Source organism: Aspergillus karnatakaensis, assembly GCF_047715665.1.
Source record: "Aspergillus karnatakaensis strain CBS 102800 unplaced genomic scaffold BJY04scaffold_14, whole genome shotgun sequence".
NCBI lineage: Eukaryota > Fungi > Ascomycota > Eurotiomycetes > Eurotiales > Aspergillaceae > Aspergillus > Aspergillus karnatakaensis.
This window is the reverse complement of record NW_027395726.1, coordinates 312,327-335,670: the sequence shown is the minus strand read 5'-3', so window position 1 is coordinate 335,670 and position 23,344 is coordinate 312,327. Positions and strand designations below refer to the sequence as shown.

General features: G+C 51.5%; 6 protein-coding genes across 6 annotated transcripts; 4 read left to right on the top strand and 2 right to left on the bottom strand.

Annotated features, from left to right (window-relative positions):
• Nucleotides 1–377: 377 nt before the first annotated feature.
• BJY04DRAFT_226517 (uncharacterized protein) lies at nucleotides 378–3,436 on the bottom strand. Its single transcript, XM_073718429.1, has 2 exons — nucleotides 3,222–3,436; nucleotides 378–3,171 (listed from the first exon to the last, which is right to left on the bottom strand). The coding sequence occupies exons 1-2, from the start codon at nucleotides 3,384–3,386 to the stop codon at nucleotides 568–570; spliced, it is 2,769 nt and encodes a 922-aa protein (XP_073573303.1). The 5' UTR covers nucleotides 3,387–3,436; the 3' UTR covers nucleotides 378–567.
• Nucleotides 3,437–3,800: 364 nt separating this feature from the next.
• BJY04DRAFT_206408 (uncharacterized protein) lies at nucleotides 3,801–10,153 on the top strand (the record flags this gene model as incomplete). Its single annotated transcript, XM_073713707.1, has 8 exons — nucleotides 3,801–3,849; nucleotides 3,913–6,605; nucleotides 6,653–7,315; nucleotides 7,713–8,247; nucleotides 8,296–9,039; nucleotides 9,089–9,231; nucleotides 9,277–9,870; nucleotides 9,944–10,153. 8 exons carry the CDS (start codon nucleotides 3,801–3,803, stop codon nucleotides 10,151–10,153), a joined length of 5,631 nt encoding a protein of 1,876 aa, XP_073573302.1.
• Nucleotides 10,154–12,689: 2,536 nt separating this feature from the next.
• On the top strand, nucleotides 12,690–14,196 carry BJY04DRAFT_216309 (uncharacterized protein; the record flags this gene model as incomplete). The annotated part of the gene is made up of 3 exons (XM_073715708.1): nucleotides 12,690–12,938; nucleotides 12,992–13,408; nucleotides 13,468–14,196. 3 exons carry the CDS (start codon nucleotides 12,690–12,692, stop codon nucleotides 14,194–14,196), a joined length of 1,395 nt encoding a protein of 464 aa, XP_073573301.1.
• Nucleotides 14,197–14,352: 156 nt separating this feature from the next.
• BJY04DRAFT_184749 (CIA30 family protein) lies at nucleotides 14,353–15,224 on the top strand (the record flags this gene model as incomplete). The annotated part of the gene is made up of 2 exons (XM_073710667.1): nucleotides 14,353–14,400; nucleotides 14,448–15,224. Coding segments are annotated over exons 1-2 (595 nt in total), but the record flags the coding sequence as incomplete, so codon positions are not given.
• A 249-nt stretch (nucleotides 15,225–15,473) lies between these two features.
• On the top strand, nucleotides 15,474–19,503 carry BJY04DRAFT_184748 (Na+/H+ antiporter Nha1). Its single transcript, XM_073710666.1, has 2 exons — nucleotides 15,474–15,784; nucleotides 15,892–19,503. Exon 2 carries the CDS (start codon nucleotides 16,070–16,072, stop codon nucleotides 19,160–19,162), a length of 3,093 nt encoding a protein of 1,030 aa, XP_073573299.1. The 5' UTR covers nucleotides 15,474–15,784; nucleotides 15,892–16,069; the 3' UTR covers nucleotides 19,163–19,503.
• Nucleotides 19,321–21,580, bottom strand: BJY04DRAFT_226513 (FAD binding domain-containing protein; the record flags this gene model as incomplete). The annotated part of the gene is made up of 5 exons (XM_073718428.1): nucleotides 19,321–19,352; nucleotides 19,421–20,689; nucleotides 20,746–20,874; nucleotides 20,916–21,323; nucleotides 21,532–21,580. 5 exons carry the CDS (start codon nucleotides 21,578–21,580, stop codon nucleotides 19,321–19,323), a joined length of 1,887 nt encoding a protein of 628 aa, XP_073573298.1.
• Nucleotides 21,581–23,344: the final 1,764 nt, after the last annotated feature.

The window sequence follows — 23,344 nt, the reverse complement described above, 5'->3', positions numbered from 1 at the left end:
TATGTTCATGTTTCTTCATATGGTTCGATCTTATGTCGCAAAATTATCTCCATGATGGGACTATGTATCCGTCGATGACTGGACCGGAGCATACATTAAAAGGTATTCACACAAAAGGATGGCATGCGAAGGCATACCTAGAAGGGAAACGGTCTTGCGCCATGATGATCCAGACAAGTTACGACACGACGATTGATGCTACGCCTCTATTCACATCATACTAGTTCGATCTGCTGTTCATATGCATAGATGTTCGTATTTATATACCTGGTTCGACTTGACTTGTACATATTGACTTTGAGATTGAATGCCATTGAATCCGATCTATCCTGCCTTCGTACTGGTGATACGAAGATATAATGTATAATATATATACGTTAAATACAGCAACACGCCTAATACACCTGCAAGCTATCACTAGGACAGAAAAGTAGAAGGCCATGAGATAACACGGGACCAAGGATGATAAACACCGTTCATCCATTCAATGCATTCGACTTTTATACCAACACCTTCCATACTAAATATACACAACCACCACCACTAACAGTCCAACCAAGAGAAAATCTAGACAAGCAGCCGCTCAAACGTATATTTGCCCGCGGCCTTGCGCCGAAGATATCCCATCTCACGCTTACTCCTCTGTACAACCTTACCCGTCGCCTTGAGCACCTTAGTCCTAGAGACATCCTGCGTCGCCTTAAGCGACAATGGGAGTAACTTCCCGCTTGCATCGCCATCACCCTCACCGTCTTCATCCTGGGCGCCAAAGACCAGGAGGTCCGCACCGTTGAGTTTCTCAACGCGGACGGATGTCGAGGATGGAACTTGGTTCTCTTCTGAGAGGGTGTTGTGCGAGGCGGGTTTGGAGGATGAGTCGACGGATTGCGCGTAGCGGAGGTATTCGCGCAGGATGCCGGTGAGGAGGGTTGCTTCTTCGACGCCTGCGAGGGCGGCGGAGACTTCGGATTTCATCTCGGCGATGAGGGCTGTGTCTCGGAGGTTTGCGGTTTCCGGGTCTGAGAGCGTGCTGTATTCGCCAGGGGAGAAGGAGACCCAGCCGGAGGGGCCGATTGCGTCGACGGCGGCGTTTAGAAGGGTGACTATTGTTGGGAGGGAGAGTGGGGGAGAGATGAGGTAGGGTGTTATGGGTGTCGGGGGGGTTTCTGTGAAGCGGGTTGTGTGGCCGCCTGTTGCGAGGGAGAGGCGGAGGTGGTGGATTGTGGAGATGAGGTCTGTGCGGGTGAGGGTTGCGCGGAGGGAGGTCGTTATTGTTGGGTGGGGGTGGGCGTTGAGTTTGAGGAGGGTGGTGTTTAGACCTGTGAAGACAGTTGGGAGGGTAGATGGGGAGGTTTGGTCTGATTCGGGGGTGGTTTTGGAGAGTTCGTTGCTAGTGGAAAGGGAAACGGCAGTGTTGTCTGCGGCTTCTTCGCCGTTTGTTAGGGCTTTTGGCGCTTCTTCGTCTTCATTGGGGATGGTGCAGGAGCGAGCCATGGTGAGGAAGATCTTCAGCGCGTGGGCGAGTGCATCAGCGCTAAAAGCAGTTGGGCCCTGTAGAACGGCGATAAGACGCTGGAGAGACGGGTCTGAATTCCTGACAGCTTCGGCGAAGGTGCCGATAGGCAGCGGTGGGAGAATACGGGGCTTGTATGAGCGACGTAGGGCGGCCTCAATGTTACCAGGATAGAAAAACCCTAAACTTATAAGCCACTCACATGTCCGTACTGGCCACAATGTAACGGCAACATTGGTCGAGGAGGCAGCAGAGAGCTTATCCTGCGTGGCTTCACCCTTTACTGAGAAGATGAGAGATAGCAAGAAGAGGACCAGCTCTGGGTGGACGAATTGTCCGGGCGAGGGGAGGTCACCGAAATAAGCTTGAACGGCCTGGTCAAATCCACGGGCATCTTTGTTCTTAGAGCACTCGCGCAGCTCCTGCGAAGTCTTGTTCCACTTCTCGGTGTTGTCAAAACCAAAACCCAAAACGGCTGCATCAGGGCGGTGCTTTTTCGAGGCGCGTTCCTGAGGCATCGATCCAATACCACGTCCAATTGCGTCAATTAAAAGCCCGTCTCGAGACCTTTTTCCTGCGATACTCATGATTTGCGAGGAGCCGAGGTCAAAGGCTAGCAAAGAGTTGCCCTTGGTCGCAATGACAAGGTCAAGCTTGGCAAAGTAGTTGAGAAAAATGGTGCGAGCCTTGTTTGTAGCAGCTGATGGAAGGTCTTCCGTGACGATGCTCCGCTGGATGGACTTGTACTGGGTATCGTATAGAGCAATCATGGACTTTCCGGCGCCGATCACTGACTGGGGCGAGACACGCAGAACAGAGGAAAAATCCTCCCCATCGAGAATGAATCTTGAGGTAGCCGAGGGTGTATATTGAGAGAGGTCGAAGCTGATGAACCCTTGGCTAAAGGACAAGTTCAGCCCAGCAGAGCCGGAGTGAAACTGCCAATGAAGACTCTTCCGATCAAGTAGTACCTCGTCGGTCTTTGGAAGGCTGACGGTCAGCAAGTGTCTCATTTTCTCACTTTCGTCGAGACGCCGGCTAGCAGAGCGGGAGGGGACAGAGAACAATTGTACGCTGACTTCACTGAGACTGAGAGTCTCACTGCGGGTGGGGTATGAGACAAGTAGCAGAACCGAGGGATTGCCATCTCCGGAGAGCATAGAATCACCAAGTGCAAGAGATGCCAGATCCGGTCGTCGCTTAAACAGCGATTTCTTAGCGTCATCGAACTCCAGTAGGAAACACCCGTGAACCTCATGATCTGAGCTGCCTTGGGCGAATTCGCTGTGCTGCATGCTCCATCGCTGGTTTGTAAGGTCAGGAGATAGTCGCCTAACACGGCCATCACGGTGCACACTCAGCACATCGAACGGGTCTTGGTCCTCATCTGTATCTGCTGCGCCTGGGACAATGCCAACGAAAACGGTCGGACTGGTCGAGTCGTTCACGGCAAAGGTTGAAGAGGAAATGACGGGCGCGCTGGTTCCACTTCCAGCGCTCTCTTCGGTAAAGGCTTTGATCTCCTTCTTGAGCGCAGCGAATGTCTGGCGTTTCACGCCTGAACCGTTCGGAAGCTTCCTGCGCAGAGAGCATGGCGGGCATGTGAAGGACGACTGCGGAGGAACGGCGTATGAGGTAACGAGTTTGGGTGTTTGAATCTAGGAGCCTAGTTAGTCTATAATCAAGACATCCTAAAGGGTATACTGACGTTGTACAAGTTGACAGCCTCACCGTCAACAGCGACAGCAACTTCATATCTCTTGCGCTTTTTCGAACTCGCCAGGCTATAGACTTCGCTAATGTGAGTTTTGCCGGTGGAGGCGTGGAGAGGGCGCGGCAATTGCGCCAGCACTGATGGTGGCTGCAGATCCATAGCGGGTGGGAATGGTAGCAATACTGCAACAGTGCAGCTTTGTTGCAGAGGTCAAACGCAGCTTCCTGGAGAAATCTGGGATAACAAACTGGAGCGCATCTCGAAAAATTTCCGGTATTACAATCTTCCGACCGCGGCTTTCCCACATAGGCCTAGCGTAGTGCTAAGCTTCATCAGGTATAGCGTGTATACTGACTGTAAGTGACGTTCAGCAAGGCGGGCTTGGCACAGAGCCATACGCGCCTCGCGTCGACTTTCGTGTCTCAATTATGCCCGGCTCCCTGCTTCAACGACGACCATCTCACGATCGCATATATACTGGCTAGGCTACAGGGACTCTTCCTCTGATGACTATCATTACTATCACTTGACTCTCAGAGCGATGAGCGGTCGCTCCTGACCAGCATATAACCAATGGCCATGGGACAAGAACAGCGCGCTATACATCCATTCTTTAGGAAGGGTCGGTACAATTGTTCAGCCCGCGGTATACGCTGCTAATAACCAGCAGAGCTTGCCGTTCCAGCTTCAATTCCCTCACCGTCTGCCAATCAACCCCTTCACATTTCCGAATATCCCGAACCCAATGGATCTACATCTCAAACAACTGCCGTCGCCGCTCTCGACCACGACCCCAATGCAGACCGAAGAAAACGAAGGAAGATAAGCAACGACCCGACAGAGCCACTAGAAAATGTCCCTGAATTCTCGCATAACAAGCCCAACAACGGCGACTCTGATGACTTAGCTCTAGCCCAGTCTTCTGCTACAGGCGCAAAGACACCAGAAACAAGCGAAGTTGGGTTCTCGGTGCAGGTTCCGGCTCCGGTCAAGGAGGAAGAGCAGTCGCACACACATCTAGTTAAAGATGTGAAACCAACCCACGATGGACCTACACCTACCGGCGATCAAGAGAAAAAGCAAAAGGTTATTAAGCTGAATTCGAACGGAAAGCTTCTCAGCTCGCCAGTGGCGGACAGATTCGCTGATAAGTCGGATAAAAGACGCAGCAAGCGTGTCAAACCAGCGCCGCAACCCACGGAGAGGGAAAAGAAGCTTGTGGTGATCAAATACCTCGACAAAGGAGGCTTACAAGGTCTTGCGCAGCAAGTCGAAGCGATTCTTACAGGCATGAAGCGATACACTCCTCCCCCTCCTGTGGTACTTCCTCCAGTCACGATTGTACCGGCACCGACCCATAAACAACCGCCGAAGAACACACATCCGTTTTTTATGAAGAAAGCTGCGCCTAGGCCAGATGTTGCACCCGCACAAGCCCCAAGTCAACCCCCAGTCTTGAATGTTACAGGGGATAAGTCAACCAGTGGAGCTGAGCCACTTCAATCGCGTCCAGCACCAAAACCGCTCTTATCTTTCAAGCATGCCTTTTCGAAGGTCCCAGAGCCCATACATCCACTTTGGCCTCCCGCGGGGTTATCTCACGTACGAAGTGTACAAGATATGCTTGAAGCGGACGACGACGATTTCACTCCTATCGATATCGGCAGCAGGAAAGCAAAGACGCCTGCAATCCAGGTCAATGACGAAGAAAACATACTTTCCTGCCTTTCTGAATCCGCAAATGCCCCTACGCAGGTGTTGAGGACCCCTGAGAAGCAGGTCATAAGTGGTCGAGTTCTTCAAGCGGAAATGTCGAAACGATTAAGCGTACGACGTGCGGATGCCAGTAAAGATACGGTACAATCTCATGGCCTCCATCCAGCCGTCGCCAAGTTGTACGCTTCACTGCCAACTTCAATGACTGCATTTGACCTTGGGGGGTATGAGACGCAAACTTGGGCGCATAAATATGCGCCAACCACAGCACAGCAGGTTCTTTGTCCGACCAAGGAGGCGCTTATGCTACGAGACTGGCTAAAGCATCTCATCGTGTCAGGGGTGGAGACCGCAAATCAGCCAAAAGATGATCAAACCAAACGGAAGGATGAGAAGAAGCGTAAGAGACGCAAGAAGACTGACAAGCTGGATGGATTTGTTGTCTCTAGCAACGACGAGGCCTCTGAAATGGGAGAAATCTCCGGTTCCGACGACGAGTTAGCGGGCGATGTGACGGTCTCGACCAAACGAACGGTTATTCGAACGGGAGATCTAACATTGAGTGTAAAATCTGGCACCGAACGGAATCGTATGACCAATGTCATTCTCGTTAGCGGACCTGCAGGCTGCGGCAAAACAGCCTCTGTTTATGCTGTTGCTAAAGAGATGGACTTTGAGGTTTTTGAAATCAATGCCGGCAATCGCCGCAGCGCAAAGGACATTCTCGATCGAATTGGAGACATGACACAGAACCACCTTGTTAATGTGCACGCCAACGAGCCTGCCTCCAACTCAGTGGCAGACCAACCTCTAGAGGCTTTGGAGGACGCGAAGCAGAACAAGCTAGGTGGATTCTTCAAGTCTGCTCCTGCAGGTGGTTCGAAAAAACCTGGCAGACCAAAGACCAAATCGTCTGCAAAAGAAGTCGACCAAAAGCGAACCCGAAGCCAGAAACAATCGCTGATTCTCCTGGAAGAGGCGGACATCCTCTTTGAAGAAGACAAGCAGTTTTGGTCTGGTGTTCTCACCCTCATCAACCAATCGAAACGTCCGATCGTTATTACTTGCAACGACGAAAGCCGCATTCCCTTAGAAGATATATCTTTCCACGCTATCCTACGGTACAGAGCTCCTCCGCTGGATCTGGCTGTCGACTACCTTCTTCTCGTGGCTGCAAACGAGGGCCATGTACTCAAGCGCACGCCTGTCGAAAAGCTCTACCTAGGTTCCGGCAGCGACTTTCGAAAGGCCATTGTGGAGCTGAATTATTGGTGTCAAATGGCCGTGGGAAGCGACAAATCTGGCCTTGACTGGATCATAGACCGATGGCCGCAAGGAATTGACCTGGATACAAATGGGGACAAGGTACGAGTGTGCAGCATGGATACTTATCAAGACTATATGGGCTGGTTCAGTCGTGATATCTCAACTGGCACTGGCTCGTCAACCGAAGCAGAACTCCGAAAAGAAGCAATGCACTGGTGGCAGCTGAGCCTACAGGATGCGGAAAGTATGACTGAAACGCAGCAGCATTCCTCACTGGAGCTTGGCCCGGAACCCACGAAATTCCAGACGCTGGAGCGCTTGCGGACGCAGTCTGAGTATATGGAATCAAGAAGTGTGCTCGACGTTTTGGCAACTTGCTCACTTGATCCACGTAACGTAGGTTTCCCTGCCATGCATCTCTGATGCTCGACTAACTCTCGCAGGACGCAATTGATACGTCAATACCTCCGATGCCAGAAAAGCAGAAGCTCAATTATGTGGAAGGTTATCAGCTACTACATGCTGACCCTATTACCGATTACACTTCGTCGACTCTCGAAATCGGGTGCACTTTCCAAACACTTCTTGGGCAGGCTTACCAACGAATCGAGACGAACTCGGAAACCATGCTAGCTACAATGACCTTGAAGACTAGCCACAGGTCAAATATTATACATCCCCCAGGTATCGATCTTTCAGGTGCGCTGGTGCCGGCCATGAAGCTAGACTGTACGGCTCCACTGTCTACCGGACATGCTCAATTTTGCTCTGAGCGTGGCCTCCGGAGCATAGCCGAAGACTACACGCCGTATATACGTGGGATAGTCGCGTTTGACCTCCGCCTTGAGCAATACCGCTCGGAGCTGAGTCGTCTTCTCTCTGGCAGCGAGAGGGGCACAAAGCGAGTGCGAACCACTCGCGCTAGTCGAGCGGCGCTCGAGGGGGGCAACAAGGCAGAGACACGCAAGGAGAGATGGTTCTCTCCCGCAGTAAACGTTGCGCGTGTACTAGCTACAGGCAAAAGGGAATGGCAGGATCTGCTGGTACAGAGCGGCTATTTCACGGTGCCTCTGGCTAGAGAGTTGACTCGAGAAGATAGCGAGTCGGTCTCGGGCGGCGCAAGTGATTGAACTGTATAATATTATGAAGTGATGGTATATAAAACGATGTAGCAGCAATACAATACAATAATGGATGCTTCACAGAGAAGACTTCCTTGGTAGAGTTGGAGATTAGCCAAGGCTTGAGCTGACTAGCGCCGCCTCCGCGTGAGCCACAACCAACAACATCGACATCATTCCTCCAAGCACCCGCGTCACCCGTCCTTATCACCGCTGGGAAAGCAGGTCCTCTTCCCTAGACTTCTTATTACTCTAGCTCTTGTCAATCGCCGCATTGCTCAATTAGCAAAGAAATCATTAATAATACGACAACTCCACTTCCCTGCCCTTCGCCGTCTGCTTCTTTATCACCTCCGACCGAGCTCCGCCTCTTCGCATCCAGCCTCTCCAGCCTGTATCCTCTCGCTCGTCCTCTATGTCCCTGTTTGGCACGTCGCCAGACGACTCCTCGGTAGCTGATTCAGCTCGGAGATCGAAATCCTCCCTATTCGCCGACGAACCCTCCTTCGGTGCGGGCAGTGCCAACTTTGGCGGGTCCTCTTTGTTCGCGGATGACGACGGCCTGAGCTCCCCGTGGAGTACCAACGGTGTAAAGCGGACGTCTAAGCAGCAGCTAGTGAAAACCCTACTTCCAGACTCGGATGTGCCGGAGAGCTATATCGATGTGTACGATCTCGTGCTGAGTGCGGGGGAAAGAGCGGGCTCTGGTGTCGGCCTGACATCTGTTCGGGAACTGTTGTCCGGGAGCGGACTCACGGCGACGGACCAGGCCAAAATCTTAAATCTTGTTCTCTCCGGGGACACCGATCGGTCGAACGGACTGAGTCGCGGCGAGTTTAGCGTGCTGTTAGCTCTGATTGGACTCGCGCAGGAAGGCGAAGACCTTACTTTCGACACAGTGGACGACCGGCGGAAGAGTATGCCGCGCTACACATGATGTAAAGCTCTTAGTTAACGGGTTACAGAACTGCCAACGCCGAGAAGCTCGTACCTCGACGGATTGCGCGAAAGGCAGGACTCCGCCATGTCTGCACCCTCTCACGAACGCCCTACTACCCCTCCCGCTCCTCCCGCCCCCATACAAGAGCCGAGCTCCGTCCAGTCGCGCCCATCCCGTGGAGGGTCAATTGGAGGTCTTGACGCTGATCCTTGGGGGAGTCCCCAGCTACACCGTGGTCATGCGCATGCGCAGAACGAACCCGAGCACGGCACGCTGAATGGTTATGGGACTGTTCGATCAGGCACGAACGCCTGGTCAAAGACCAGCGATGCAGGCAATCCCACTGAACCCTCGGGCCCTAGCCGCGCAAACGGTCGACCGGAAGCTCATACCTCCAACAGCGCCGAGTTTGGGTGGGGAGATAGCTTTGGGCAAACGCCAGACGGAAGTGGCCTTGGGGGTCCGGTTCGGTCTGGACTAGGAGACTTTGGTCGCTCTGGTAGTGACCAAAGCGATTCAAACCCTCCCCGACGCTCGCTGAACATCGACCGTGCCATATCCAACTCAATTAAGGAGGTGGTGACGGTCACACTGTTGCAGGAGAAAGAAGGGATGTTCATGTTCCAACACCGCAACTATGAGGTGAAGTCCGCACGCAGAGGGAGTACCGTGGTCCGGCGTTACAGTGATTTTGTCTGGCTTCTTGATTGTCTTCACAAACGATACCCATTCCGTCAGCTTCCTTTGCTTCCTCCAAAACGTATTTCAGGTAAGTCAACCAGCTGTGACAGGCTCTCAAGTTTACTCACTATTCGAAGTCAATGGCACTCACCTCTCAGCGGATTCCACCTCGTTTCTTGAAAAGCGCCGGCGCGGCCTTGTACGATTTACCAATTCCCTTGTTCAGCACCCTGTTCTCAGCCAGGAGCAGCTGGTAGTAATGTTCCTTACAGTTCCCACGGTATGTCACCTCCCATCTTGTGTGAGCACTACTGACAATTCGTAGGAGCTCTCGGTATGGAGGAAGCAGGCGACTATATCCGTTCAGGATGAGTTTAGTGGCCGAGTCCTACCGCCGGACCTCGAGGACTCGCTGCCATCAACACTCCAAGACACTTTCGATACTGTTCGAAGCGGCGTTAAGCGATCAGCCGAAGTCTATATCAACCTCTGCACACTCCTCGAGCGCTTAGCCAAACGCAACGAAGGACTCGCCGCGGATCACCTACGCTTCTCTCTCGCCCTACAGTCTCTCACAGAAATGACAAAGGACACATACGCAATCGATACCAACGACGTACCGTTACTGAACGAAGGCATCAAAGCTACCGCCAGACACCTGTCCGCCAGCCAAAGCCTACTAGAAGACGAAGCCCGAGCATGGGAAGACGGTATGCTCGAGGACCTGAAACGCCAGCGCGACAACCTCGTCAGCGTGCGTGAAATGTTCGACCGCAAAGACCGACTTGCCCGGAACAACATCCCCCAACTCGAGCGGCGAATCGAGACAAACGAGCGCAAGCTCCAGGATCTTCGCGCCAAACCCCAAGGCACCGTCAAGCCGGGCGAGATCGAAAAAGTAGAGGAGTCGATTTTCAAGGTACGTCTGCCTGCATGCATACATGCATCCTGCCGTAACGCAGTCCAGAATCCTTACTAATAAATCTGTGTAGGACAAAGAATCAATCGTGCAGCAGCACGCGCGCGGGGTGTTCATCAAGGAGTGCATCCGCGACGAACTGACCTATTTCCAACAGAGCCAGTACCACATCAGCCGGCTGCACCAGGACTGGAGCCAAGAGCGGGTGAAGTACTCCGAGCTGCAGGCGGATAATTGGCGGTCATTGGGTGATCAGGTTGAGGGGATGCCGTTGGGTGAATGAGTATAGTACAGTTTACGAAGTGCTGAGGCTTGGTCTGCGATGAGACGACATGAGATAGGAATAGGATGAATGAGGGGTGTGATGTGCTCGATATTGCTTTTTTTGTTGCCTTGACTTACGTTGTTATACCGTGTGCTGCACTGCTATTGTACCTGTGCATTTGCACGTCTCCCTGCTGTGTTTTCTGCTTGTTCTTTAGCCTAAGATATATGCTCCATTTTCAGACTTGATAATTACTGGACTCGTTGAAAACGTGGCTTTGTTGTTCGAGGTCGAGGTCGAGGTCGAGGTCGAGGTCGAGGTAGCCTAGAGTCGAAGCTTACTTCTTGATTCCTGAACTGGGTACTTCGTAAACCTGCTGTCGCTTGCATACACATATGGTCCGCGTTAGGTTACACATGCCACAAAGGGCCCGGAGCTATTGAGACCTGTTATTTGTATGCGTGTACTAGTTATATTAATCATTCCTGTTTGAGCTCATATTCAGCCCAACGAAGGTGGGTAAACAGAAGGTGATATTCAGATCTAGACTAGACTATGCTCCCTAGGCAGAAAGAAGATAATCACCATTCAATCCAATAACATCGAAAAGAACGCCAGATTCCATCTCAATGAGATACATCAGGGGGTAGCAGCTGGAATGAGATGGAAAGAAAAGCGAAATAAAGAAAGCGAAACGAGCAACGATAGTCCTGGCTGATCTCATCGTCCTCTAGTAAGTGTCTTGTCATTCCCAGCCAGAATCATCCTAAGGCCTACCAGTACTTCTAAGCGCCATTTCTCGTCTCGCGTCTGGGGGCAGAACGTCTTTGTTCTTCAAGGGTTTCATGCGCATGGAATTTTTCCTGGGAAGGCATGTCTCCCAGCCGCCACTCCCGGAGCCCCAGATCCAGGCGCCCTTGGATGTCGTGTCTTCTCCGTGCTCATTTTGGCCTGCGTTTATGCCCCGACCCTTGGAAGTGTCGATATCTGAAGGGATTGCCTTTCCGTCGGGTGGCAGGTCTGAGCATATGGAACGAGGTTTCTCAAGCTTAATTTGATGACAGGCGTCGTAGTCGGAGGTATAGCCTGACCATTCATGGGAAAGGCACGGCGTGGAAGTAGATTGGTGATCTTCTACAGTGCAGTCGTAGGCAACTGGTTTGTGGTCTGAGTTTGTGTATACTGCTGGATATGGTGCCTGAGAATGCCGTATCTGTAGAGTCCGATGCTGACCCCAACCATCGGAAGTAAATAGGGACTGTTGGCAAACAATAAGTCAGTCTTATGCGAGTATAAACGCGGTGTTCGGTGGAAACACTCACGAATGAGGGGAGCGACAGTTTTCTGATTCCTGGACGTTCGATTCAGACTTGAAGCCTGCTTCCTCCTCCTCCTGGCCCCATGACCCAGACCACGCCTGCGTCATTAGGTTGGGGGTAGTCGACGGTATTATTGGAATGAGAAGCAGAGCCTAGAAGGGCTTGAGGGGAAAGTCGAACAGAGATAACTGAGGTGCGGTATCAGAACAGCTATGTTGAGAAAGATGTCGAGGAAAGAGTAGAAGTAGCTGTGAGAGAGAATATGTAAGAAATGTGCTTGTGTTAGCAGAGAGATGGACGTAGGTGTGAACTTACAGGCTCTGTCACTTTCTTGCTGTTGCTCTAATTGTGTTAATTCAGAGACTCACTTTCACTTCACTCTCCTTGTAAGCATATATCCATATCCAGGTAGTGATAGCTACTGCTACCCGTGTGTAAATAATATTCAAAAAGCCCAGCAATGACTTACTATCTTCGCTTCACCCTCTTGATCATATTGATAGTCCATGCTAGGCGTTGAGGGACCTTTTACCAGAGACTACGTCCCACCTCACATGCTGAAAAATATATAGTGCTCAAGTATAATGTAATTGGCGCTACAATTCGCCCCGGAGATCTAGTGATATTGATCGCCCATTCCTAAAATTGATGGCAGAGTTCTCAATAGTGCTTTCTAACTCTCATAACTATCCTCACTCTCTTGGTGTTATCCATGCACTCGGCGATAGATCGGAGGCTGGCCGCGCGGAATTCGTCATTTCAACTTTGGTTGGAGAGTCGGAAATCCACCCGCAATGGAGTATCATTGGAGATTTAACCAATCAGATTCCTATAGTGGAGTGGCAGCCTTGCAGGGCTGGAAGTGGGAGCCTGGAGCCTCCATGGGATTGGGCAATCTCTGCCTTTGTTGATCTGCTGCATAAACTCATCTGGAGGAGAGGAGCATATCGAACAAGACCATTATCTATATACTCAATCACCTTCCAACAACCTCCAACACAGCGTTGATGTTTGTCGCAAGCGTTTGGCCCCCATTGATCCTGAGACGCGGCTAGAAGCTCCGCCGCCGACGCTAATTTCAAGCTTAAGACCACGTCGCGGCCCTCAGCTACAGGCATCCTCCTCGTTGCCTAAGCTAGGAAATCCCCCAACTACCTAGAACCAGTGGTATAAATACTGCATACATTTCAATTGAGGTTCAAGTCATTTCATCATTGTCTAGCACAGCGCTCAACATGCCGTCACTTCTCACCCTTCCCCGCGAAATCGTCCACCGCGTGTTCTTCTATGCAGAGCAGGAATCGCGCAAGCACCTTCGTCTCTCGAGTACACTGCTAGGCGAAACTGGACAGTCATGGGTCTTCCAATCAACAACAATCTCACGCAAAAAGAGTAGCATTGAACGGTTCCAGAATATCCTCGACCGTTCAGAGCTCGCGAATGCCGTGACGAAAGTCTATCTTGATACCACTGACCCAGAGGATGTTCGTCAACTACCCTTTTCACAACATAGAGTAGAGCTAACAGCAGCAAATAGGGAAACGGCTCTGTCACCACTGAAGATGGTGACGAATATCTCGAAGCCGCGGAAGAAGACGAAGACACAGACGCAGCTCTACCGCCCCGGTTCTGGAAAGCCGTCAACAAATTGCATCAACTTCCACGACTACAAAGCGTAGTCATTCGTTTCCACCCTGAATGCGAGGATGAGGATGACTGGGGTGATGCGCAGCAGCCAACGGCTTTCCGTCAGGCTGTGTTGCAGAAGGCATTTTCTATTCTCGCTTCTCTGCCTCGGCCGATCCAGGAATTAGGGATCCAGGATCTGCAGAACATCACTCCGGACGATGAAGAGTTTAAAGCAAATGCTACCAAAGTCCTAGGTGGGTTGAAATCATTGAGACTTAACATCGCGAATGAGCTTAATGAGGGAAATGGAGAGAACAATATCGAGGTGTGTTATCCTAAGCTTATACTATACGACCTACGTGAATGTGACTAACCCCCAACAAGAAAAACGCCGTCCACTCCTTCTTCAACCATGAACTATCCGACTTCTGGCTCAAGCCCACGCTAGCAAACCTCGAACACCTATCCATCTACTCAAGCATGTACTGGGGCTTCTTCCCCGCATGCGACATTACGGGCCTGCACTTCCCGCGCCTAAAATCCCTCGCACTAGGAAACTACACCTTCGTCGACGACCGTCAACTCGATTGGGTCCTCTCCCATAGCTCCACCTTAGAGGAACTCTACCTAGATGACTGCCCCATCCTCATCGACGTAGCCGTGTACCACGAGCACCTCGACGAGCGCGGGACGCTCCTCGACCGGAGCAAATACCAATCGCACCCTGGATTCCGCAGCGAGCCCGGTGCAATGTATAACAAACTCCTCGCAACCTACGGCATGCGCTGGGCAGACTACTTCCGCGCATTCAACGAGCGTCTTCCGCACCTAAAGCATTTCCGGGTCGGACATAACCCGCATTGGTGGGAAAATGACACCACGCCGTTTGAGGTCGAGGAGGAAATCGAGATTGGCTTTTATGAGAGCTATATGGTTTACTGTGATGGGTATGGGCCGAGTCAGTATATGGAGAGGTTGATATATGATCATGATTTTGAGGGTGAGGGAGAGGCGCAGGTGCTGAGGCCGAGTGAGGCCGATATGGCGGAGTTGAAGGAGTTGTTAGAAAAACTGAGGCAGGACACGGAAGATCTTATGGATCGCTATCGATAGCAGCCTAGAATGGGTCGATTGATCAGACTCTTTTGTTCTTTTAGGCATAGAAATATTGTCAGACTCAGGGTATCACCGCAGCGAGCTTAGACTGGATGACGTCATGCATCACTATCAGATCGAGAATTCCCAACTCTTTTTCAACCTCTTGTTTACCGCAGCAATGGCCGAAAGCAACTCACCATACCTCTTCGGAGGACCTCAGTAAGCCTTTTTCTCGAGTAACTACTCATTTACTAACGGACTACCAGCCCCTGGTCTTCGGAAGACTGGACTTCCTCCGACGACCGCGTCCGCGGCGGCTCCTCCTACTCCGAACTCATCCCCTCCGCAGACCCAAAGAGACACACCGCCACGTTCAAGGGAAACCTCGACACAAGCACGCTCGGCGGCGCAGGCTTTGCATCGCAGCGCACGACCAGCGACAAAGCATGGGATCTCTCAGGATATAAAGGCCTAGAACTCGAGATCGTGAAGTCAGATGGGAAACTCTACACTGTTACACTGAAAGACGAGATTCTGCCACGGAGAGATGACGGGAGGGAAAGGAGTAGTTTGAGTTGGGAAGGTGAGATTCGCGTTCCTAAGGGGGAAGGGAAGAACGTTGTTATCAAGTTTGGTGATTTGAAACCCACGTATCGGGGGAAGGAGGTTGAGAGGGATGGGAAGGAGCTGGATCTGAAGAAAGTGAGGAGGATAGGGATTATGATGAGGAGTTTCTTCGATGAGCAGAAGGGGGATTTTGAGGTTGAAGTTGGGTATATTAAGGGTTGGAGCGAGGGCCGGGGTGCTTGGTGCAATGTGATGTGATGTAGATGAGTATGGAAATATTTATGGTGGATGTTCGCGGGATATTCCGTTAGGTAGTCGAGTCCGGAGTAGGTCTGATGTAAGGGATAAATAATCAAGGTACAGCCATGTGGACTGGAAGTCTGGAAGTTGGAGTGCACGAGGCAACTGGGGGGGAATAAGGAAAGGAAATCGTCCGAATCCCGATTGGTTACGTCACTGTGCTTGCTTATGCGTGGGTTATGTCCTTGTTGGCCCTGCAGCGATGGCTCTGGGGGATAGGGAGATAATTTATCAATGATGTGATGATTCAGGGGTATTTGGTAGTTCTCTTAGAACTGATCTATAGGCAAACACAACATTCCTGGCCATCAATGGCTGTTGTTTCCGGACAGCGAAGAAGAATGCCAAGGCTGTGAGCCGTCTCCGGTCTTGGAGGCGGATTTCCTCTCCTCCACTTCCACTGCTCGTTCATCCACTGCTGCCCACTCGCCCCAGACAAATAGGCAAGCCGACTGTTTGATTTGTCCATCTCCTCTCAGCCCAGCGCCATGCCCCCCTCTGACTGGGTCTCACGCCCGATCGTGGTCTTGGCCTTCGCTACGTGATTTTCGGTCCTTCCTCCATCTTCCCTGCTGCCGAGACACTTTTCCTCTTGGTTTTCTCTTGTCTTGCTCTTGTCTCCTCTTGACCTCCTCTTGAGTCGTCTTGACTACTCTTGTCCTCTTGTCCTTCTCCAGTTTCGTGCGTCGGATTCTTCACTTCATTTGGAGGACTTCAGGACTGTTTACTGCTTTCGGTAAGTCGCTGCTATCCCCGGTCTCGCATCTCCTCCACGGTCGCCCCTCTTCGGACTTTCCCGACTTGCCTTTGTTTCTCGATCGCTGACCATCCTTTTACTTGCAGCAACTTCTAATTTATATCGCTCCGACGTTCCGAAAGGCATGCCTACCTCCGCTCCTCCTTAGTTCGTGGCGACTCTTTGATTGTGATGGTCCGACTGGTGTCCGACTCGACCCAGACGCATAGGAAATAAAGAATTACGGAATATTATTTACAGCGCAGGAAACCTGCTTGAGTCGCCATGGCGTGGGATCACTTGGATATCGACAAGCCCCATCTGGCGTACATGATCATTGGAGGCTTTACCGGCTTGTTCATGCTCTGCTCGCTCTTCGTGAAGGAGAAGCTCTACATCGGCGAGGCCTCCGTAGCTACAATTTGCGGAATCATCTTCGGCCCTCATGCCGCGAATTTATTCAACCCCAACGAGTGGGGAAATGTTGACAAAATCACCCTCGAGTGCTCTCGTATTGTCTTGGTCGTACAATGTTTCGCTGTCGGAGTCGAATTGCCGAAAGCTTATATGGAACGTCACTGGAAATCAGTCACACTTCTGCTCATCCCTGTTATGACCTGGGGCTGGCTGATTACCAGTCTCTTCATTTGGTGGTTGATTGAGCCGCTCACCTGGCTCGAGGCACTCGTATGCGCCGCCTGTGTTACAGCCACCGATCCCGTTCTCGCATCGTCCGTCGTTGGTAAGGGTAAATTCGCTAAGCGTGTTCCGAGACATTTGCGAGACCTTTTATCCGCCGAGTCCGGCTGCAATGACGGCATGGCTTTCCCTTTCATCTACCTGTCTTACTACATTTTACATTACCGCCCGGACACGAATGCCGTTGCGCTTCATTGGTTCTGTTACACGATTCTATACGAGTGTATATTCGGCGCCATATTCGGGTTCACTATTGGATACGCCGCTCGTCATGCAATTAGGTTCGCCGAGCGCAAGCAGCTGATTGACCGTGAGAGTTTCCTCGTCTTCTATTTCGTGCTTGCCCTGTTCTGCGCCGGGTCTGGAAGTCTCCTCGGTATGGACGATCTTCTGATCGGTTTCGCCGCTGGAGTGGGTTTCAGTAATGATGGTTGGTTCACGGAGAAGACGGAAGAATCTCACGTCTCTAACGTTATCGATCTACTCCTCAATTTGGCATACTTCGTGTACCTTGGAGCCATCGTTCCCTGGGAGGACTTCAACAATGCCGATATTGGTCTGACTCCCTGGAGGCTTGTTGTCATTGCCCTCCTAGTCATCTTCTTCCGCCGCATTCCTATTATGCTGCTGTTGAAACCGATTATACCGGATGTCAAAACATGGCGTGAAGCTCTGTTCGCTGGTCACTTTGGACCTATAGGTGTCGGTGCGATTTTCGCCTGTATCCTCGCCAGAGCTGAGTTGGAGACAGGTTCCACACAACCTGTGGTGGAAGCTGACTTCCCCAGACCTCACACTCACAACTACTACGTTGTGCAGATTATCTGGCCGCTCACAACATTCTTGGTTATCTCTTCCATTCTTGTCCACGGCTCCTCTATTGCCGTCTTCACTCTCGGAAAACGCATCAATACCCTCTCGATCACACTATCCTACACCCAAGCCAACGAAGAAGGACCATCATGGATGAACCGTCTGCCCCGTGTTCAGTCTCTCGCCAAAGGTTCAATGTCTTTCCGTAAGGCTGATGAGTCGGAATCCTCTAACGAGCCAGAGTATCCTCCTGGCACCCTGCCACCAATTGGTCTCCCTGGCAACTTCTTGCGCAGAGTACATGACGATGACAATGGCGCGCCTATAGGCAAGATTTCCAGCCGCAAAGCTCGCAGACGCCGCAGAAAGGCTGGTGGGGCGGGTGGTCCGATCAGTCAGTCCGCCATTGCTCCTCTGCGGTCTTCTGAGGTGAAATCCGAAGATGCTGAAACGGCAGCCAACGAGTCCTCGCCTTCACTACAGCCATTGCCCACTGCCGCCGTTAACGTTTTCGTTGAAGGTCCTGATATCATCTATGAAGACAAGGATGGTGAGGTTCTGAAAACAGAGCATGTTGGTCATATGTCGCCTGAGGAGCAGACGCGTCATCTCGAGGCGGAACGGTCCAAGTTGAATATGGAATTCCAGTCGCGCTCTTCCAAGGGTGAGACCGCTGAGCAGAAACCTACTGAAGGTGAAAAGCTGGAGAAGAAGGCTGGCGAAAAGGCCGAAGAGAAAGGTCACGGGCGTCTCAGTCGATGGCTCAATTTCGGTAAAGAACGTGAGGCAGAGGCCAGCGAAACACCTGATGAGCCTGCACCCAAGCCTAAGGGCAAGGGCCGCTCTGCGCACGCTTATCAGTTCGGCAACACCATTATCGTCGAGGACGAGGATGGAGAAGTGATCAAGAAGTACTCCATTCCGCACGCCGAAAAAGCCGAGGCAAATGCTCCAGTCCGACGTGGTCTCGTCCGCATGGGAACGTGGTTCGGACAAGAAAAGGAAGGCGAACCATCCCAAGCCCCGAAGAAGACCGCTGCGGATGAGTGGCTCGCGGACGACGGACTCCGTTTCACCCTAGCCAACGACGAAGAAGTCGGCAAGCGCGGCGTCGAGCACAAGGGCCGCAGAATGACCAAGCAACAATTCGCGGAACAGATCCGCGGCCTTGCACCACGCGCTCGCCAGAGCGTCGTCGAAGAATCCGACGTGCCCGAACACGTCAAAGACGTTGCGCGCGACGAAGCCAAAGAAGCAGACCGACAAGAACGCCGCGCTTCCGCCGTCGCACAAGGCAGCCAGCAACAGCAACTACCACACGACGACATCGACTCCGCTAGTGAAAGCGACATCGAGTCCGATTCCGAAATGCCCAGCCCCAACGTTGCCGAAACTCTTGCGCGCATTGCGGCCGGCACAGCCGCCGAAGAGCGCCGTACAGACCTCAGCCCCATTAATGAACGCCCCATCAGCCCCCGCGAACGCCGCGACTCCGAAGACGACGGCACAGAGCGCGTCCCACCCTCTCAACTCCGCGAAGCAGCTGGCCTCGCCCGCGCCCCGACAGCCGATATCGACGATACAGGCGAGACACCAGCTGAACGACGCCGTCGTCTTGCAGCGTTGGGTGAATTGCAGGATTCCGATGAGTCCGGCTCTGAGTCAGATGGCGATGTCATTGAGGAAGAGTTTGATGAGGATGACCCCCGTCAAGCACCGGGGAAGATCTCCTTTGCTGATGGGACGAAGCTTTCTGGCGGGAATACGTATGATCGGGAAGGAAACGGGAATGGTGGGAGCTCGAGATCGCATCGGCGGACGAGTTCCAAGATTTCGTGGGGTGGCGAGAAGGGGAGGGATACTTGAGCTTGAATGAGATGAGATTGGATACGCATATGGTAATTGTGGATGAGTGAGGTGAATGTTTGGATAAGAGGTTATCCTTGGTTCGTGGTATATATCTTAGACACTACTTTGTATAGAGGTTTGCAAGTGTAGATACCTATTTCATTGTTAATTGCACATTATGTTTCTTCATTCTTTTCTTGTCCTTGACCTAGAGTTTTGCTTTTCTGTTATTTTTGGCTTCTTCGCCTGAAATAGCGGCCTGGTCATTCCCAATACCTCCAGCTGGATTCCCTGCAATTAAGCGAATCATATCCAGGAACTTGTTCTCTTCTTCCTGCTCCGCCTTGTCCCTTGTTGCACTCGGGCGTTGATATCCGGATTGTGGTTTCCATCCCACAACCACAGCAAGAATATCCTCTGCCACTTCAAGACTCGGCACTGCATTCCCACGCCAGGCAACATGTGTGTCCGGCCTTACGAGAACAAAGTCTCGCCCATAGATCTTCCTTGCGTGCTCCTCTTCGGATAGAATGAGGTACTTGATAGGGAAGTCCTTTTTGAGGGCGACTTTGAGGAGAGTGTTATTATTGCGTAGTTGTTTCTTCTCTTCTGGTGAGGAAGGATTAGTGGTGAAGTGTACGAGCGTCCACTCCCTCCCAAAGAGGTCATAGACGCTCCAACCATGTTTGTCATTTTGAAGGAAGACATGAGGAGCGCGATGACCAGGTTGAGTAGATGGTTTGTATCTCTTCACATCCCAGTCATCTTCTCCCTGCTCACTCTCGTCACAGCCGGTGTCAGAGTCCGAGATACACGGCGAGAATGTATACCGAGTATCCAACTCAATCCCCCGATCAAGTATATCCGGACCAGACTCTCTGATCCATTGGTTGATCATCCTTCTCACACCCTCACCTTTCTCAGACCCCGAAGTGAGATCATCCCAGTGCTTCTGATACAGCTCTGCGAGCTTGATATGCTCACCCATGTGCCGAAAACTTCGCATCAAGGCTCTTCTCATCATGTTTCTCCTCTCAATTCCGTATGCTTCAAGAAGAAATGGCCCTCCATACCCCTTGACAACAGCCGTAAGGCGCCAAGCAAGATCAACCGCATCAGCTATACCACTATTCAAGCCATATCCACCGTGCGGCGGGGTACGGTGAGCGGAATCACCTGCTAGGATGACGAGTTTCGATTTTGAGGAGTAGGTCTCGGCGAGGGCGAAAGAGGGTGTCCACGTGCTATGGACTAGGATTCGAACTTCAGAATCGGGAATGGAGAAGGGTTCATGCATGCCGGTGAGGACTTTGGATATAGTCTCGTGGGGATTGGGGCTTTCGGAATCTGAAGTTTGTGGTGAGGTAAGAGGATAGTGAGCTGTGAAAGTATCCCGCCCATCTTGATCAATGAGAAAACCTCCACTTGCTGGGAAAGCATGCCAGTATCTTTTTGAGTTCGAATCAAGATAGGCCGAAAGGTATGGTGAGCGGAAGTGGACGAGGTGTAAACGGAGAGGCCTTGAATTGTCAGTCAGTGAGCCTTCTAAAGCAGGAAATGTCAGAGATAGGAGAGAGCGAGGGAGACATGCATCCGTCCACCGACCATCCCAATCCCACTCCTTCTCCTGACAGCGCTACTTCCTCCATCACATCCAACCAGGAACCTCGCGTAGACCACTTTCTCTCTTCCCTTGTGATCAAGTAGAACAGTCCTCACTCGACCATCTCCTACATCCTCAGTATGCGAGATATAAACTCCACCCCTCTACCTTCCCTCTGCAAACCTGAAATAACATCCCTCAAAAGCTTCTCAACCAAAATCTGACTGATTCGTAGCCCCGGCTCAGCAGGATAAGATCCATCATTCACCCTTTGGCTTTCTTGTTGCTGTTCATCAGGAGAATCAACCTTCCATTCCCCCAATACATTTCCATCAGGTCCCAGTCCTGTGAGAAAGCCTGCATCGAACCGCTCATTTGACCTCACTGCTTCAGGGTGATTCCGTAGAACGTGTGAGAGACCTAGTCGACGGAGGAGTTCCATGCTTCGCAGGTTTGTGAGATCCATCTTGGGGTATTCTGTTGGGAGCTCATTTTGGTCGATGAGGATGATTGGGGATGGGATGGAGAGGCGTGAGAGGGCGTAAGTAAGAATAAGGCCAACGGGGCCGGCACCGACTATGAGGATAGGCAGGGATTCTTGGGAAGGCTTTGTGTGCACCTATACTCCGTAGTCGAAGAGCAGAGGGATGCAAGCATGTGAAGAACGGTAACAAAGTGCGAATATCTAAATGCAGCCCAGGAAGTCCTAATGGGTATAGCGAAAGTAATAGGGTAGCTTCTGGTTATTGACTGGATTGCATTGAGCGTATATGCCTTATATAACAAGATTTTCCTAATGAGCATTTGTCCGCAGGGCTCAAATCCGAGTACATGATGCCTCATCGACTATCACATACTACTGCATGGCTTTCTTTGCGATCCGATGATCGCCCGGTTAGTGCTGAGCTGGCCCAATCAAGCAATGAGCTTGGTGTGTTTCATCTATTTTCTTTCCTTTTTATCTTACTCCTTTGTCTGCACTCGATCATCCCTCAAACCAGCACGAAATCAGTCTGAATAACACCGACTCTCCTTTCTATCGCTTCAGTCGGAGCCAAGCATTGTCTCTTTCAGGGTCAATCACGCCTCTTCGAAGTGGCAGCAACAGTCACTGGCTAATGAAAAGCACTTGTTTGCAGCGGTAGTTGACGAGGCTATCAAAGCCATGTAGAGTAATTCCCTTGGTGCTTTGAATTTCGGCTCTTGGGGGCACAGTTACCTCGACAGTGACTGACACTTGTTCTGACCAAAGAGATGTTCCATCATGCGTACCCATATATTTTGTCTTTCCATCCACCGTAAGATATCTCACTGACCAACCCGCCCCTAGCAGGAATGATACTTCTGAGAGCTGCCATGATGGACTGCGTGCCGCTAGTAACCGGAAACCCAACACGTTTTGTGGTCCAGAAGGGATCGTAAACTGTATCTGGTTCCACCGTGCCTCTCCTTCAGAGGAGCTTTGCGGATATATAAGTTTTTCTCGTCATTAAAGCATACTAGGATATAGGGCATTATCATCTGGTCCAGCCCGAGAAGCTTCGTCACCTTCACCGTTAGATTTAATTGCGTATCAGATGCCCCGGGATGACTGTTGATCAGTGACACTGCATCTAAAAACCCTGTTCGAAGTGCAAGCTCACTTGGCACAAGCTCACTTCTGTTCAGTGTGTTTCTTAACGCTCCATTTACCAGAAGAATCTGGCAAACCGCTAAGCCTTGCTGCTCGCCTTTACAAGCATAGTGAAGAGCAGTCTCGCCGAAGACATCAGCCTGGTTCGGGTCTGCTCCGAGTTCCAGAAGAGTTTCAGTCATAGATGCATGATTTCTTTGCACAGACAGGTGAAGCGGTGTTTGTCCGAGATGGTTAGAGGCCGTCAGCACTCTTGAAGCAGAAAGTCCATCGCGCGTCAGATATTCAATAAGGCGAGGTAGTAGATCACGTTGATCAGCTTGCGCAACGTGATGTAGCGGCGAATTGTTCATATTGTCCGGTAGGCTTGGGTTAGCTCCGTGCTTCAAAAGCAGCGCTGCTGCTTTGCCGTGCCCATGCGCCATCGCAGTAATGAGGGGATAAAGGTGCTCCCCGCCCTTGGTGTTCGCATCCATACCATCGGATAATAAATGATCAATCCATGAGGTCAGCCCTTTTTCTGCAGCAAAGTATAGTAATGTTGTATCGAACTGGTGTGTATCTGCTAGGTATATCCAGCGCTGCCAGAGATCTTCAGATCTAAGTCGATCAGGAGCGTTCTTCGGATGAGCGCCCCATTCTTCCGTGCTCTCGGCATGGAAGGTAAACGCATCCAGGGCGTAGGGTAATAGAGCAGGATAGTCTTCGAGAATCTGGGAGAAGTCGTCTCCGGAACGGTGGCTGGCTATCTCGCTTGCCGCTCTCTCCACCACGTCAAGTCCGGCTGCCGAGATAGAATCGCGCAAATACTGCTCCAGAGCAAGACTCCTGCCATTGAGCCAAGGCTGAGCGATCTCTTCTGGTGTAGCGGGCTCGATCTCAAAATCAGGCAGGGATAGTGCGGGTGACTTAGGCGCTGTTGAGCCATCGTCGCTTTCCTTACGTTTCTTTGGTTGTAGTGAGA